General features: G+C 40.6%; 1 protein-coding gene across 1 annotated transcript; it reads left to right on the forward strand.

The window, feature by feature from the left end:
* Positions 1–216: 216 nt before the first annotated feature.
* SHCBP1 (SHC binding and spindle associated 1) lies at positions 217–16525 on the forward strand. The gene is made up of 13 exons (XM_057401117.1): positions 217–357; positions 2221–2391; positions 2941–3056; positions 3657–3865; positions 4873–4965; positions 7364–7597; positions 7695–7863; positions 9071–9191; positions 12749–12880; positions 13748–13866; positions 14605–14691; positions 15019–15160; positions 15866–16525. The coding sequence occupies exons 1-13, from the start codon at positions 249–251 to the stop codon at positions 16195–16197; spliced, it is 2034 nt and encodes a 677-aa protein (XP_057257100.1). The 5' UTR covers positions 217–248; the 3' UTR covers positions 16198–16525.
* The last annotated feature ends 516 nt before the right edge of the window (positions 16526–17041 follow it).

The raw sequence follows: 17041 nt of genomic DNA on the forward strand, positions 1-17041 counted from the left end.
GTCAGAGCCAAGAGGGCCGCAGCCAAGACAGGCTTCCGGCACTTGCGCGAGCGACCCGCGCGGTGAACGCGGGGTTGGGGCAGGATGGCCCTTATTGGATGTTCAACAGCGTGGCCCCGCCCTCCCGCTGCGGCCGGGCTCGCACGGTGCTGTCGCTAGCCAATCAGAACAGCCGCTGCCGGTGACGTTGCGGAGGGTGAGGTGGTGGAACAGTTTGAAATCCCGGCGGGAGCAGCCGCGCGCGCAGCATGGCGGAGCAGGGGCCGGCGGGGAGCGCTGCGGGGCCGCAGCGGGAGGGCCGGGACGGTGCCGCGGGCAGCGCTGCCCGGCAGGAGCGCGCCGGGGAGGCGAAGCCAGGTGGGGGCCTGCCCGTCCCGCGCGGGGCCGCCTGCAGCCTGCGGGCGGCGGTTCTGGCTCCGGTCGGGAAGGGATCGCTGAGCCGCGGGCAGGGTCGGGCCGTTTGCCCAGGGCGGCTCTGCGGCTGCAGTGGGGTCGGCGCCGGAGCGTGAGGCGGCCGCGGAGCCGGGGGGCTGTGGAGCCAGAGCAGGCCGCGGAGGGGTTTGGCGTGCCCCAGCCGCTGCTGTGGTGCTTCCTGTGCCCAGTACCCCCCGAGCGGGAGGAGGCAGCGGTGCCCTGGGCCGAATCAGGCAGCGGCTCGCCGCTTCTCGGCGTGAGGCCGCTGGTGCGTGGGGCGGGGACCGCGCTGGGAGCCGTGCCCTGTGGGGGAACACCCGGTGTCTGCGGACATAAACACAGCGATCTTCTTTCTGTTGTGAACTTGGGGCGGGTGTCTCCGGTACAAACCAGAGACACTTGGTCGGCGTCCAGGAACATCTGTGCGTTTGAAACGCTGACAGGAAAAACGCTTTCCTGGGAGAGACCCCTGCCCTCTGCCTTAATAGCACAGCATGGGAATACCGATGGTTTTAGTATCTAGGGAATATCATTGCTCAGTGCCAGGTCATTATTGATGCGAAGTTATAGGCTTGCTATTTGTAAACAAAGTGCAAGCTGAATTAAATGGCTTGTTCCGGAGTGTATGCTGTGCTCTAGTACAGGGCATGGCTATTGTAGTTCCTGTATTTGATTATGGGTGTGTAGGAAAAAAAAACTTATTTACAGCATATGTGTAGCATAGCTACAGTTTTACAATAAGCACTTAAAATATTTCATAAATCGTACTTGATTAAAATCAGCTTTTCCTTTATTTATGTGTTTCTGCTACAAAGAAAATTTACATTGCCTAAATACTTGTAACTGGCTCATGCACTGGTTCTGATTAGGTTTTGCTGATTGAGTTTTGCCCCAAATGTGTAAAATTTTTAAAAATTTGAGGTCAAAACTGCTAGCTTTCATAACACATCCTGAAATGTAAGGGATGAGTTAAAAACAATGTGATTTTTTTTTTTCTTTTACATATCTACATCTAGATATGTGGTGAAGGACAGACTGTAGTTAATAAAAATGCAGAAGTCTAGGAATTGTTAAAGTATCAAGGTATGGGCAAAGAGGGCGTCTTGAGCTGTTGCATTAATGAAAAGGAAAAAAACACATCATCATCGCTGTTGGTTTACTCAGTCATTTCCATGCTGTTTTCTGAACTTAGGGATGACCATGACTGAGTTTGTAATTGGAACACAAGTGGAGACACTTCCTGGAGAACTGCTATCATTGCCTAGTAACCTTCAAAGAACAGATTCAGCCAGTATCCATTTAAGTGGGCTAAAAATTACAACACTCCCCGTTCTGACTGAATTTCTATGTTAGTTTATTAAAATGCAAAATCAATGCCTGCACTGAAGAACAGGAAAAGACTTACAGGGAGCTGTGAAGACACATCTTTAGCTGAGACTTGTATCCACTGTTTTCTTGTGCATCTTGTGTATGTTTTGCTGTTTGCTCACAATAATCCTGTGCATTGTTTTGGATGTCACCAAGTAAGCTAGCATGTAGCTGCAGCTCAGCCATGTGGCAGCAAAAAGGAAATCGTCTTCTCATACGGGGTAACCATCCTGAAGAAGAGAACAAGTAACTAAATAAGGCAGTCTCTTCACTAAGGATAATTTAAAACATGTTGTAGAAAGCAGGTTCGTCATAGATCTTGAGCTGAAAAGGAATTCTATTGGAATAGAGTGATCTGTTCTATTGGAATAGAGTGACTGATGATTGCATTGAACTGACAGTATGTGGGCTTTGCTTTGTTCCCATTCCTCTCCCCAGATCTGCTCCAGGAAGATGATGATTCCAGCAGCGATTATGGCAGCAGCGATAAACCAGGGACTGTTTTAGGAAGGACTGCGCCAAATGGGAATGTGCTTTTTCCGGATGTTTTTCACACCAGTCATCTTTTGTTTTATGAGCGATTTAAAGCTTACCAGGATTATATCTTGGGTAAGTAATTTCTTAGAAAGGGAATAAGCAGTCAGGTTTCTTGTAGTGACTTATTAAATAATCCAGTTTAAGTGGAGTTGATTCTGTATTAAACTATAAGGTGATCTTAACTGGGCTTAGCAAAGATGTAGTGTGCTGTGATCACTTATGCTGCTATTGCTTGTGGATCAGGAGGCAATGGTTTCAGTATAAGTAAATAAACTCTGAAAGGCAGAGGTGCTAATATTGGATTCTGTGCCTTGTTTTAACTGATCTTACTAGTACTTTTTTTGTTTGTAGTAAGGCACAGGCTAGCTGTTTAATACCACTGGCACTGAAACTTTCAGTACCTGGAAGTTTGCGTACTGTATCTCTTTCTCTAGAGAAGCACAAAACAGATGTCTCTCCAGCTTTCTGAGAGAGACACACAGCAAAAATGCTGCTGGTTATCATGAACAAAACAGAATGAATTCAAACTTCAGATGTGAAAGACTTCAACCGTGTTGACTTTCATTTTCTGGTGAGCTGAATGACTTTCTTTACATAAATTGCTGTCTTCAATTTCTTTAGCTGACTGCAAAGTTTCTGAAGTGAAAGAATTCACAGCTGAGTACCTGGCGAAGGTCCTTGAACCATCTGGATGGCAGGCAGTCTGGCGCACTAATGTGTTTGAGGTCCTTGTTGAGGTAAATGCTCAGGCATTTAGTCTCCAACTAACATGATTTACCTCTAACAGACAGATCAGTTATAAGTTTAGGAGCTGATAGAAAATAGTAATGTTTTCATATCTAATTGCTAGTGATGGCTAGAGCAATGGGGATTTTTTTAAGGGTCCTTGTTTGAAACTGGAAGGGGAACACCAAATCAGTGAGAGCGAGCTGTGAGGTAGAACTCTGGGCACAGAGGGAATAAATACTTGGCCAGAGCTGGCTGGTGTAATGTAATCTTTTCAGATACCAGCCTCTGATAATTTCTCAGTTTGTTTTTTTTTGTTTTTTTTTTTTTTAATCAATAAAATTCTTCATTTTAGCCCACCTTGGTACTGACAATTGTTTTTCCACATTGTGCTCCTGTCACAGACCCACTGAGGATTGCTGGCTTTGGGTATTTCTTTTCTAGGTATCTCAGTGTCCAAATCATACATCTTTTTTCAAACCTTCGATGTTCAAACTGGCATTTCCATTACATTTTTGATGAGTACAGGCTGCTGGCATATGCATGGCATGTTAGCCTCCTCAGCTGTATCTAAGGTTCTGAGGAATCTTAAGAACTATTTGTTCTAACAGGTTGTTGATGTGGAGTATTCAGCTCTGAAAGCAGTTGTGCAACTCGGTGAGCCTTTCCTGTGTGAGTCGCGGGACAGCACCTTTACCTTGGAGTGTGTGCAGGAGCTCTTGGAGCTGAAGGAGCGAAAGATACTACTGCAGGAGCTGTGGGTTGTGTATGATGAGTCAGGAGAGTTGGACAACACAGCACTAGCTGTAGAGCATGTCAGGTAGGAAAATGCCCGAAGTTTAATTTTTGTCTTGAGCAATGACACTCTGATAGTATCCTGTGGGTGGTGCCCTGAGTTCTTGTGGTCATGATGGCAGCTCCACAAGCTAAGCTTTCCAAAAACTGGTGACTGGTATTGTGCGAAGACTGTTCATAAAGAAAAATCTATGGCGTCCTCTGCAGCTGCAGGTAATTGCACAATAACCAGGTATGTTTGGCTGCAGCTTACTGTCAGTCTGCTTGCTGTGTCAAAAGCTTGGAAGAAAATAATTTGTGTTTTCCTTCCCTTCAGCCAGATTTCCTTGGGCTGTATCACCTTGCTGGCTCTAATGCAGCGTTTCTTTCTTTTCCATAACATTTTTCTGTTCTATTCTTTCTCTTTTTTTGCTTTTTTGCCTCCTCCCCTGAATTTTCTCTTTATTTTTCAAGTGTTCATGTCTTCTATTTTCTTTTCCTTTATCACCTCTGTGTCTTTTCCATCTCACTTGCTTTCATAAACTAAATACTGTGTACAAATAGGCAGTAGATGGATGAAACAGCTCAAATAGGGGGAATGACCTTCCTGTCTAGAAAATGGGCCATTTCAGAAGTGGTGAGTGAAAAAGGGGAGAACAGACACATTCTGCTGAGAGGTACTCCGTATTAGAGATCTAAGCTTGAATGATGGAGGTGACAAGCTCATTGCCAAAAAGAAAGTTTAGCTGAAGGATGCCTGCCCAAAACCAAACAACTTCCAAATCCAGCTTTTAGTTGTTCACTGTCTTGATGAAATTGGAACTTGGGCTTTTTAGGGATTTTCAGCTCTAATGGACAAAATAAAACTCTTTATGCAGGTAGACAACAGAGAACTGTGTGCGTTAAATATTTTATAGTAACATGGAACTTGAGCGAGGTGATGCTTTGAGATGAAATCTCAAACTGGTTACATTTGCATTTTCAGTGCTGTTCTCCCTGCTCAGGTAAACGTGATCTCCTTTGTGTGGTTAAATGCCTACTTTGCTTCAAAAGGTTCTTCTACCAGTGCATCTGGAGGTCCTGGGATGAGGAGGAGGATGATGATTTTGATTACTTTGTGCGATGTGTTGAGCCTCGACTGAAATTGTAAGTGCAAAACCTTTGATATTATTTGGATAGAACCACAGGGAAGGGTTGTGTAGTAATAGTGACACAGCTAGATTTTTAAAAGCCTTTCTTACTGGTAAATTTGAGCAAATTTATTCTAGCAGCATTCACTTCTGACAGTCAAAACCTTTCATGGAAAAAGGGTGCAGCTGAGACTGCCACTTGATTTCTGAACCCTCTGTTTTTCCCTGTCATCTTTGACCTTCCATCAGATGGTACTCCAGACCCAGCTATAGCCTCCTTCATGTGGATGTGAACTGTAATACTAGCAGAGGATGCTGTGATGCCTCTGGGTGTAGAGAAAGAACTGGAATGGAATTGAATGTAAACAAAAATTGTGAATTGGTTATGCTGAAAGAGGAATGCGTGCATTGTTTTCCCTAGTGGGATTAGTCAGCATTAGGTTTTCTGTAGGTGGGTTTTAAATGCTGTCCTGTCACGCGGAACTGAAGCAGTGCGTAAAGACATGATCTGTTTATAGTTTTGAGGGTACCAAATAACCAAAGCATAAAATATACCTGGAAAGAATAATTGTAAGTGATTTTTAATGTGGGTTTTCTCCTGAGATTTGATGCTGTATCTTTCTTTCATGAGTTACTCTTCCTTTTCTTATCATAACTTAGCACCGTGAGTATCTGGCAGTTTGTGTGTCATTCAGATACATGTTTGATACCACTATGATGCGGGGGAACTAAATCAGTGAACATTTGCAACCTACCCTGAAATGCTATTTAGAATATAGCATATAGCATGTACTTCACAAAGAAAAGGAGTGCAATTCTTCACATTAGAAAGGTGGCTGGAGGCCTCTCTTTAAGACAGGACACAATGTGACTCTTTCAAACAGGACTGGGATGTGCCTGTATTTTTCTGAGATCATGCAAACGAGGAGGAACTGTTATATATGGAAACTATACATGTTTCTGAAGTGTTTATACCAGTTCTCTCCAGCAAGTGGCAGTTCTGCTGTTGAGTTTTTCCAGCCTCATGGAGATCTGCCATGTCATGAAACTAGAATAGAATGATATGCCATGGGATAATGTTTTATTTTTTTTTTTTAAGACTGTGTGGCCTTACAGCCGTTTTAGCAAGAATCCAAAATGTTTAAAAAAATGTCTTCAAGTAGAAAAGTGAATGTTATACTTTCTTATTCTCTGATGCTTCAGCTCAGGAATAATAGGAACCATATTCAGTGCATGGAAACACAGTATGCTTTAAACTTTTTGGGTGTCTGGTGTGCGCTGTTTTAATGAGAACAGACAGTAGCTTTACATTGCACATTAGTTAAGTAAAGCTGCGTGAACTGTATAACTAAAGCTTGAAAAATCAAGATAATTTTATGCACTTTCATAGTGCATGGTCTAAAATGTAAAACGAATTGTGTACAAAATTGTTTCCTTCAGATGTTTTATATTTCTATATTACTATAAAATCATCTGCTGTTAATCATGCTGCATTGACTTACTCTGTTTTTAATAACCCTATTGCCAAAATTTTGTGAGGCTCTGTGTTTTTGTTCACCCTGTATAGATACTGACTGCTGTGACTACAAATTTTCTTGCTCTTTGGAGCATGTTTTAAGTGCACCCTTTAAAGAATCTCTGAAAGTCGAGGGAACATCTTTGCCCTTATTTCACACAGCCTCTCAAATAGAGTTCTGTATACTGTGTTCAGTTGGTTTCCTACAAAAATGGTGCGAGATAATTAAATCTTGTTTTATTTGTGTCATTAATTGATGTCCAGCTTTTTTGGTCCTACATGATTGGCCCTGAAGCTCTTGGCACTGTCTAGCTAGCAGATGTCCTCATCTTTTGACCTTGGCAATGCAACTATGGGCTGGCATTTTCTGGCTTGCGATTTCATTTGTAGAGGTTACTCTTGAGATGGTGCAGATTTTGCTATGCAGTGCCTTCCCATCTTCATCTGGTGCCGATAAAGCCTTTCTTATTCTCATTCTGCAGTTTTGTTCAGGTAGTTTAGATTTCTGCTAATAGAGACTGTACATTATAGGATTTTTCTTTGACTTCAAACATGATTTTTTCAGTTTTTCTATTAAATGCTTAAAAGACTATTTTTTATATATAATTACAAGTACTTACCATTTTTTAGAGCTGTGCTTATGCCTTTGTTTTACCGTGATTTTCTGATACTTGTATATAATCTTCCAAGGTGGATGGCCAACTCTTTAGGAAGTAATTTATTTGTGTCTGTTCATATTTTTGGTTTTGTGCTTTCAGAAACTTTAGCAGTGTTGACGTAGACTGCACAGAATCTAGACTGAAGTACTGATGTACTTAATGTGTTTAAAAATTGTTCTCATATTCTGTGTTTAAAAATTGTTAATGTGAAATAATTGACCCCTTGCTCTGAACTGCAGGCATTATGACATTCTTGAACACCGTGTGCCTTCTGGGCTTGTGGCCAATTACCAGAACTACTTGTCTCAATGTGAAGAGCTTTACAGCAAGTTTTCAGATGTGAGGAGCTGCCTATCAAGCAGTGATTTAGACTCGGAAGTAGAAAATGTCTCCATGGTGGAAGGACTAAAATTGCATGAGAAAATAGAGCACTTAAAACGAAAGCTAAAACTAATTGAGAATCCTCTGCTCAGGTATTTGGTGGGTTTATGCAAGGAGGAGGGCCATACGGGAAACTATACATGGACAGTCTTTAATATAACAATGATGGCTTTGCTGCTCTTGTTTTAGGTATGTGTGTGGTTACCAAAAATACAGCAGTCTCCAAGCTAAAGGATTGAGACCAACGGGTGCCAAGATCACTCACATTGTGTCTTCAACCATGGTGGCAAGTACGCTGCAGTCATTGATAAGGGACAAACTTTGCCCTGAATCTTGTGGCGAAGAACAAGAAATACAGGTACAGCAGCAGGACTTGTCTGACTACTAACAGGTTTTCTTTCTGCTTGAGAAACAATAGGGAAGGGTAAGTTAATTTATCATGTGCAAGATACTACATTTGTAGTGTTGTTTTTTGTCAGTTCAAAAAAAGCGGTATAATTTTAACTGTAAGTGGTAAGACTGGATGATACAAATAATTTCTTTTAATTCATCTGTCTGCTGTGTACTCTATACAAGCAATTTCCTTCCTCTGTGTATGAAATGAGATAAACCTGTAATAATTCTACAATGAAACATGGTAAGGTATAATACTTATATATAATTCTGATATGCTGGTTTCTTTTGATGTTGCTGATAATGACCTAGAATTTCAAGGAAGAAATGTCTTTCTCTTGTTTTATTTCTGAGTAGGAGATACATTTATTTTGGAGCAGTCTAGTTCTAGTGAATTCAGATAGGACTTACCACTTTACTGGTTAACAGTTTGGATTCCTTGGGCACAAATGAAATTGCTTGCTGTATTCTGATCAAGTTCATGACCTGGTGGCTGCAATGGAGCCACAGGGAAGGTCCTAGATTAATTTTTGGGCTATAAATCAGATTTTCTGACTTGACAATTGAAAGTGTTTTTCTTAAGCTTACCCTGGAATTTGCTGGGAAGCAATAAATGTGCAGTTTCTCTGCACTGTTTGTAATCCTTCAGTACAGAATCCCCAATAATATTTGTGAAGGGTATCAGCCTGCCCTCTTTGGGCAAGAAAAAGGTCTATCTAGACCCCATATTTACTACTGTAATATCTAAACTCTATTTTGGGGTGACTTGCAGCAGGAGTAAAGGGTTATGTCAGTTGTTCAAACCAGTTCAAATCTAGTGGCTGAGTTTTCTTTACATTCTGTTGTCTGTTCAAAAGCTGGCTTCAAACCAAGGCCATATTGAGGTTTGCTTTCTGATGCATATGTTCTTCAATCTGTGTCTTTGTCCCAGTTTTCTTATGGGGTAATGGACATGACACAAATATTGAAGGAATGTTTTAAGCCTGTTTTTGAATTTAAGAATAATATCACGTTCTGGACAAAGTAGAAATTCTGTATTATTGATGCATTAAAAGGGATTTCTTTTAAGTAAAGGCAGCAACTTTTAATTGAAAAGCAAGCTTTTTAAGGGTAAAAATGCATCCATTTTTATAGCATTTTCAGGAGCTGATTATGTTTTCTGTCTTTCACAGTTTCACAATGATCCACTGGCAGCTGTAAATGCCTGTTATGAAGGAGACAGAGTCATCATCTGTCCTGGTCATTATATTGTAGATGACATGTTCTGCATTGCTGATTCAGTTGAACTAGAAGGTAGAAAGTTTGATAGCATAAAGATCCTTAAAGTAAACAATGTCTTGAACAAGCTTTGCAGAAAGATTTACTTTCTGTGGAGACTGGTGGGAGCATTTTTTGTTTGTTTGTTTGTTTTGTTTTTTCTTCTTTTCTTCAAAGTGTTCCTATTTCTGTCTGTAGAACCATGTCTAATGCAGGATGGGGTAAGCTGTTTCATTAGCTGTAGTTACTTCTGCAAATAAACTGCAAATTTTGCTGATTAATAGCAAATTAATAATTTCCTGCTAACCATTTGTCTGGATAAATCCTGTTTATATATATAATACAGAAGATTCAAAGAAACACAGGGGATTTGATGTTTTTTAATTTCAGAAGCAGAAAAGTCATTCTGAAGGGCTTCAGATTTTAGAACCAGTAACTTAAAAGTACTTCGTTTCATGTCTTAATGTGCTTCAGAGGTGAAGTCTGAGACTCCCTGACAGTATAGTACTGGTGAATACAGAGGGCAAGAGCCAAGTGCTATTTATGGCACTTACTGCCTGTCAGCGGGGGGGGGGGCTGAATATACATTGAATATACATTATGTGAAGCACATGGGTAGAAGAGGGAGCTGTGGATTTATTTTTGCTGTTCAAACAGACACAGCGTATGTGATCACATTTTTCTTGCAAAATACTTGGTTTAAATACTTTTGTGTAGGATAAGTTGCATCCCTTCCTCAAAGTTCCTGATTTCTCAGTATAATTCCTCTGCTTAAGGCATGCACAATCTGCAGTGTATCACTGGGGCTTGTGCAGCTGTTCAGATACTTAACTGCATTTTTGTTTTGTCAAAAGCTCTTAATGAGAAGGCTGGGAGTTTAATTTCCTGCTGTTCTGGATTTGATTTTTCTTGCCCTCCTTATTTTATTGGTGTCATTTTCTTTCTTGTCCTCTTGTGTATGTTTGATTTATACAGATATGCATGGTGATAGCCAATGCACCTGTAGGATACAGGTTTGCACTAAAGTGCTTTATTTATCTGCAAGACTGACATTGTTCTAAAATTGTGGGGTGGTAGCTTTGAGAAAGCAGTAATACAAATGATGGAATAGCACCCCTATTAAAGAATATGCTGCTCTGTTTTAAGGAGCAAGGCATATGCATATGTATCTTTAGTATGAATCACTCTGAATAATGGGTACTTGCCAGGGTATTTAGTCTTACATGGACTTGTGTTAGAGAAGTTTTGATAGCAATAGGAGCAGCCAAAACTGTTTGAAGTAGGAGCATGAAGAATAATGCTGCTGACACTAATCTGAGCAGCTGGCCATTTGGGTGGCTTTCTGGGGATGAAAGAGTGACCCATCAAAGATAAAATGTCCCTTTGTTTAGTGGAGCTTTTTTTTTTCCCAGCTACTGTGCAAGTCAGTCCTAAGGTTGAAAGGTAAAAGCAGTAGCAACTGCAGGAAATCACAGTAAAGTTAACTTTAACACTTGACAAAAATGTGTAGCAAAGGCACCTAAGGGCTTTCCTTCTGCTTGTATAGTAGTTGTTCAAGCTGGATGGGAACCTGCAGTGTCAGCCCATCTAACACTTGTGGTCAGTGTTACTGGATGATTACTGCTGTTAGCCCCTGGGCAGTCACTGAGCTTACAGGACGCAGCCATGACCACCTTGTGTATTGAGCACCACTGACAGCAGGTGACTCTTTCCTCCTCTATGCCTTATCTTCTCACAGTTTCCTTTTTACTACCAGAGCTGCCACTTCAAAGGTGAAGTGTAAAGCAAGCCAAAACTTGGCCAGGTGTCCTGGGTTCAGCTGTAACAGTTATTTTTCTCCTTAGTAGCTGGTGCAGTGCTGTGGTTTTTACTTTCAGTATGAAAACATTGCTGATAACACATGGATGTTTTTAGTTGTTGGTAAGTAATGCTTACCCCAGTCAAGGACTTTCCAGTCTCATGCTCTGCCAGTGAGGAGGGGCACAAGAAGCTGGGAGGAAGCAGAGACAGGACACCTGACCCAAAGTAGCCAAAGAGGTATTCCATACCACAGCACCTCATGCCCAGTTTATGAACTGGGGGCACTTACCCGGGAGGGCTCGGTCACTGCTCGGGTAGGGCTGGGTATCAGTTGGTGAGTGGTGAGCAATTGTTTGTGCATCACTTGTGTTTATTGTTTGTTTGTTTGGTTTTTTTTGTGTGTGTGTTTTGTTTTTTGTTTAGTTTTTTTTTCCTTTTCCCTCTTAGTTTTATGTTCTTTCCCCTTGTCATTTCCCTTATTAGCAGTAGTAGTAGTGGTTTGCGTTATACCTTAGTTACCAGACTGTTCTTACCTCAACCCATGGGACCTGCATTCTTTTGATTCCCCTCCCCATTCCCCTGGCAGCAGGGGTGGGGATAGAAGGAGTGGGAGTGAGCTAGCAGTTGCATGGTTTTGAGTTACCAGCTGGGCTTAAACCATGACATTAGGAAAAACTGCAAGTAGTCTGTAGGACAATTATTCCCAAAACTGTTTCCCTGGATAATAACTTCCTTCTGTGTGAAGTTAAACTATATGTGCCATTTGCTGTCCTGTAGTGTTCTCTCTTTATGCACTGGAAGTAGACTGCCCCATGCCACATCCCCAGGGGTGACCATAAATCAGTAGCAGTAGGAAAAGATTTCTTAGTAGTACAGTGTATGTCAGTCACTCATATTTGCATTAAGTCTGCTGTGTTTAAAACTTTCTGCCAACTCTTGTTCAAAGGCTTTGCTTTTGAAGCTTTTTACTTGCACATTACAGTATTTATTTATGTACTTGGTTAAAAGCTAGCATCCTGCTCAGGCACTTCTTATCTGAGTTTGTGTGTGCTCTCAGAAAATGACAGGACTCATGCTGCTTTAATAAATACTGCATTATTGCTTTCCCTATCATGATTCTTGTCAGTGACAAGCTATAAGAGCCCTACATGCTCTAAATTTCCCTGTAAGTGGTTGAATGCTGACAACTATGGATGGTTTTGTAAATCAATGCTGGCATATGTTTGAAGGTTTCTTTTCTGATCTGAATTAATCTGGAAGCCCATTAACACAGGAACATTAAATTTTGACCCAAGTTTCACTTAAATATGGATGTTCAGTGAAGCTTACTAGCAATATCAAGTCCTTTGCACTTGCCTCCCTTGTGTCATGGTGGTGACTGCTTTTATACCCCCTTGCTCTTTGGAACCTCTGCTTGCTCTTCTGAAGCTCTGCACTTTGCAAGTGGACTGCAGGCATCAGTGTCCTTGGCTACTGTATCTCCCTGTTCAGCTGTAAATCTGGGGAGTGAGAACTTTGACCTTGGCAAATTTGAGCTCACTTACCCTTTTGTTCAACTGTCTAAAATAACTTTACGTTTTATAGCTTGTCATTCAAGTAAGGTAACTCTAGAGTTCTGAGTACCTGTACCTTGGTTCAGAGGGGATGTATGGTATAGCCTGGCCACTGGGTGGAAAATCATATTCAAGATACTAGACCTCAGCACCATAACCTCCATATTTAAATGTCTGTAATTTAGCCCCTGACTATTACCAATTATTCATCAAACTTCTGTCTTTCACCTCTGCTTCAAGGCTATGGCCTGCCAGATGATATTGTGATAGAAAAACGAGGGAAAGGAGACAATTTTGTTGACTGTACAGGAAACAATATAAGGATCTCCAGTTTGAAGTTAGTGCAGCATGATGCTGTGGAGGCGATTTTAAGTAAGTGTAAAAGTACCTTGATCTCTGTGTGACTCTTTCATAATTTGCTCATAGAATTAAAGCTGGGACACAGTGTTGGAATTTACTAGTTTTAACAATACCGTAGAGTGGAGCACTACAAGTATAAACATGCAGACTTCCCCCCCTTTTTTTTTTTTTAACTTGCTCATAATGTGGAGTTCAAAACAACATTACTTTTTGCATTTTTAAGCTATTGGGGTTCTTGTGTTTTATTTTTATACTTGTATAAGATCATTTGACTGCATAATTTTTCTGCTGGTAAGGCTGCCTGGCTCTGACTGCTGTACAGCCTCTGTCAGGCAACCTGGAAGAGGAAATAATTTCTCCTTCCACAGAAGAAACCTCTCCATTGAGGAATGGCATATGCTGTAGAAGTAGTGTAGAACTTTGCTAACAGCACAGTCAAACTGAGGCTTGAATAATCCTAAATTGTATCCAATTAATTTATTGGCCATGATCCTTCTCTCTTTGCAGACGGTGCCAATTAAAATTTTGCCTCCAGACATTTGGGTTTAAAGGTGTTAAAATGTCTTTTTTTTGTCACCTGTATACATGTATTCAGTATCTTATTGAATCAGAAAAGAACAGTTGCTGCCACTTTTCAACAACAAAAAAAAAGCCAAAGAACCCGTAAGAAATTCTTGACTCCTACTCCCTTGCAACAGGGCTCTGGCTTATACTAAAAAAATAGCATGAGCTCACATGATGCATGTGGACCTGAAGTGGGTAAGATTAAAACAGTAATTTTATCACACTGCAGAAATGCTACAAGCCCATCTATGTGTAGGAAGGGTTTGCTTTTGCATAATTGATTAATTTAACAATATTTCTTTTTTGTGTATGCAGATGTCCGTCATGGGAAAACAACTGTGGAGAATTGTGTGTTACAATGTGAAACTGCAGGTGTAACAGTAAGAACTTCAGCTGAGCTGTTAATGAAAAACTCAGATCTGTATGGTGCCAAGGTACAAAATTCTTAACTGTGACTGGTTTCCCAAATTAAAATAAAGGTTTCTGCTTGGAAATAATTGTCTATAGCGGGGCAACTTTTGTTGCTCCTGAGAGAACCTTTACGAACTCATCTGGGACAGCTGCACATTACTGAGTTTAAGGAGATTGGTCCAGGGATCTTGTAGCCTCCAAGAGTATGTAGTGAAGTGTCTCATGCTGATTTGCGTGTGATATGAAAATTATGTAATAACAGTATATCTGTGACATAATCATTGCTGCATTGCTGAACTGATTCATGTCACTGAATGAAGTGATCTTCTGTTTTCTCTGCCCACAAATTTTCTCATTAAACCTTTCATTTGTTCTGCAAATGAAATGCCCTTTTTGGAAACCTTGTCCATTGATTCTTACAGAGGGATGGTAGAGAAGAGATGTGAACTCTGATTAGGACATTTCAAAGAACAATGGGGCTTTGAGTGTTGAGGTGCATAAGTGAAGAACATGAGTGTAATGCACAGCTATGCAGTTACTCTTTACCAGAGCTTTTATGGACTGGTAGCTATAAAGTTATGCATGAGGCCTCAGACTTGAGTAGGCTGCTTAAGTGGTTAGCAAAGCTGTGAAGCTGGAGTGGTAACACAATCTTGCATTGCACAAATCGCTAGATGAACAAAAAGATCTGCAATGGAACTCTCTAGTTAGATTGGAAATGTCTGAACTACTCGTAAACTGCTACCTATTTCATCTTGTAGAGCGCTGGTGTGGCAATATATCCAGGTAGTACGTGCACCCTGTTGGGCAATGGCATACACCATTGCAAGGAGGGGATACTCATAGAGGTAAGTTCAAGGCAGAATATACTACTTCTTCTAAAGCTTATAGCTGCTAAAGTTAATACAAATAATTTGTGTTTAGGCTGGCTTTATAACCTTGCTGCCTTATGTTAGAACTTTTGTATGTCACACATGATAATGGTACTTGTCCACCAAAGCAGTATACTTATTTTCTTTCGTATCTGCAGAAAGAAAATGCCTTTTACAGTATCACCTGCATAGGCAAATAATAGAATTCTAGCCAATGCATAGAACTTATTCTACCTAAAACTAGAAAATTTAGCATCCCTTTAGCTGTACATAACATGTTGGATTTCCATTTCTTTGCTATAGAACTTCTTAGGTGAAGACCGTGACATCCCCAAGATAACCATAATCAGTAATAAGATCCATAATAATGAAGGATGTGGTGTGGTCCTGGTTAGACCAACAGTGCCCTCTGATGTGAAGGATGCTTTAGCAGAGGGAACAAAAGGTATTTTTTTCTTCCTATAAGAAACTCCTGAAGCTAGTAAATCTAGTATACCCAGGTTTTTTGATTGCCCAATTCATAATTGTCTTAAATTGTCTAATGAAATCTGCATTGATTTAGCTGAAATGAATGTTCATAACACTGGAATTTCTTGAAGGATAAACTTGCTGCAGAGGAGCACTTTGAATGTCTGTACTTCATGGCTTGTGTGCACTTTCACTGAAAAGTCTTTTTGTACCTGATCTGTGCTCCCTGCTAAGCAGAGCTGTATGACTGATGGACCTCCTCAGGTCATATGGAAACCAGAGTGTGAGCAGCCAGCAAGCAGAAATGGCTTCTTTTACATTCCTCCTGGTTCCTGATAATTCTCTGCTTTTTTTTTTTTTTTGGTGCATTAGAGCTGAGTTGTGCTCCCAGCGCAGTTTTTTTATTTTTTTTTTTTCTGCAGGAAATAGAATGTGGCCACTGTATTTTTCATACTCTTATATTTCTTATATCACTTGGCAACGTGATGTCATCTCAAGAGGAAACCTTTTCCTCAAGCATCTTACACTGTATTTGGAATAGGTGGCTGTCACTAACTAGCTATCCAAAAAGTGAGTGGGATGAGGTGAAAATGTGAAGACTGAAGAAAACTTAATTCCAGGAGTTTTAAATTATTTTGCAGTTTTGCATGACTGATGACATTCTTATTGTTTCCTGACTTAGGGAATACTCAGCCTATCCAGTCAGGCAATGGGACAGCCTGTGCAGAGGGCTTCAGGCAAGAGCTACCAGCTGAATGTTTAACTGATGAGTTGGAGCTTTATGAGCAAACGGAGATTTCTGAACAAACTGAAAGCAATTACAAAATTGCGTATGAACTCATGGTTACTTCTGCAAAGAGCCAGCTGGAGAAGAGAAGCCTGAGTGAACTGGGAAGTACACAAGCTGATGACAACTTAATGTCACAGGAAATGTTTTTTTCTATTGTGGGCAATCAGTTCAAATGGAATGGGAAAGGAAGTTTTGGTACCTTTCTTTTCTGTCCTAACTCCTAATGGCATTGCAATAAGAGATTAGCATAAGCTCTTATTTTCACTGCTGCTTTCGAAGGAGTTAATCTGTTCCATTAGCCTTCCATAATGTAACTAAAATCTCACAAATATTTATTAATAGTATATGTGTATAGTATGTGGGAACTTTGCTTCCTTGCTGCAAGTATGGGTAACATGGTAGGAAACAGAACTCCAGCATGGAGACTGTGCATGTATTCTGCTAATCTACAGATGCTGCTGCTTTGCTGGCTCTGATTAATTTCTTTGGTGTATTTAACTTCTCATTGTACAAAAAAAAAAACAAAACAAAAACCCAAACAAAACCTGAAAAGAAAGAAAATATAGATAGGGTATAGATAGGGTTCATCATGGAAGAGTGGACAACAGATGTGCAGCATTATTGACATGTCTTCATATTTTTTTAAAGCATCACTAGTCTGCAGCTGACTCCTGTAATATATGGACATAGTCCTTAATTTTTTGCGCTGAACAGAAGCTAGTAAAATGGTCTTCCTTAGGACTGTAATGGTTGGCTGCCAAGCTTCATACTTGAAGGGCTGCCTAGAAAAAACTAGGATCTGGAAGGGTAACATCATTCAGTCTTCCATTATCTTCCTGTGCCCAGTTGTTTACTTTCAACAGCTACCAATGCCTGTGCACCTTCTCCTTAGGAAAAACAGCATCTAATGGAACTCCATTAATCTGAACAGGGAGAAATCAAAATGGATGTCTCTTAGTGGTATACATACTGTTCTTTTGCATTCTGAAACTTTTAAAACCATATGCAGCTTGTGGTAGCTGAGGTTTTGGAAATGAATGGGAAATTTTTAAAGTGACTTTCCATTGC

Source organism: Pezoporus wallicus, unplaced genomic scaffold (assembly GCF_028554395.1).
Source record: "Pezoporus wallicus isolate ANWC-B61680 ecotype Strahan unplaced genomic scaffold, APGP_CSIRO_Pwel_v1 contig_13541, whole genome shotgun sequence".
NCBI lineage: Eukaryota > Metazoa > Chordata > Aves > Psittaciformes > Psittacidae > Pezoporus > Pezoporus wallicus.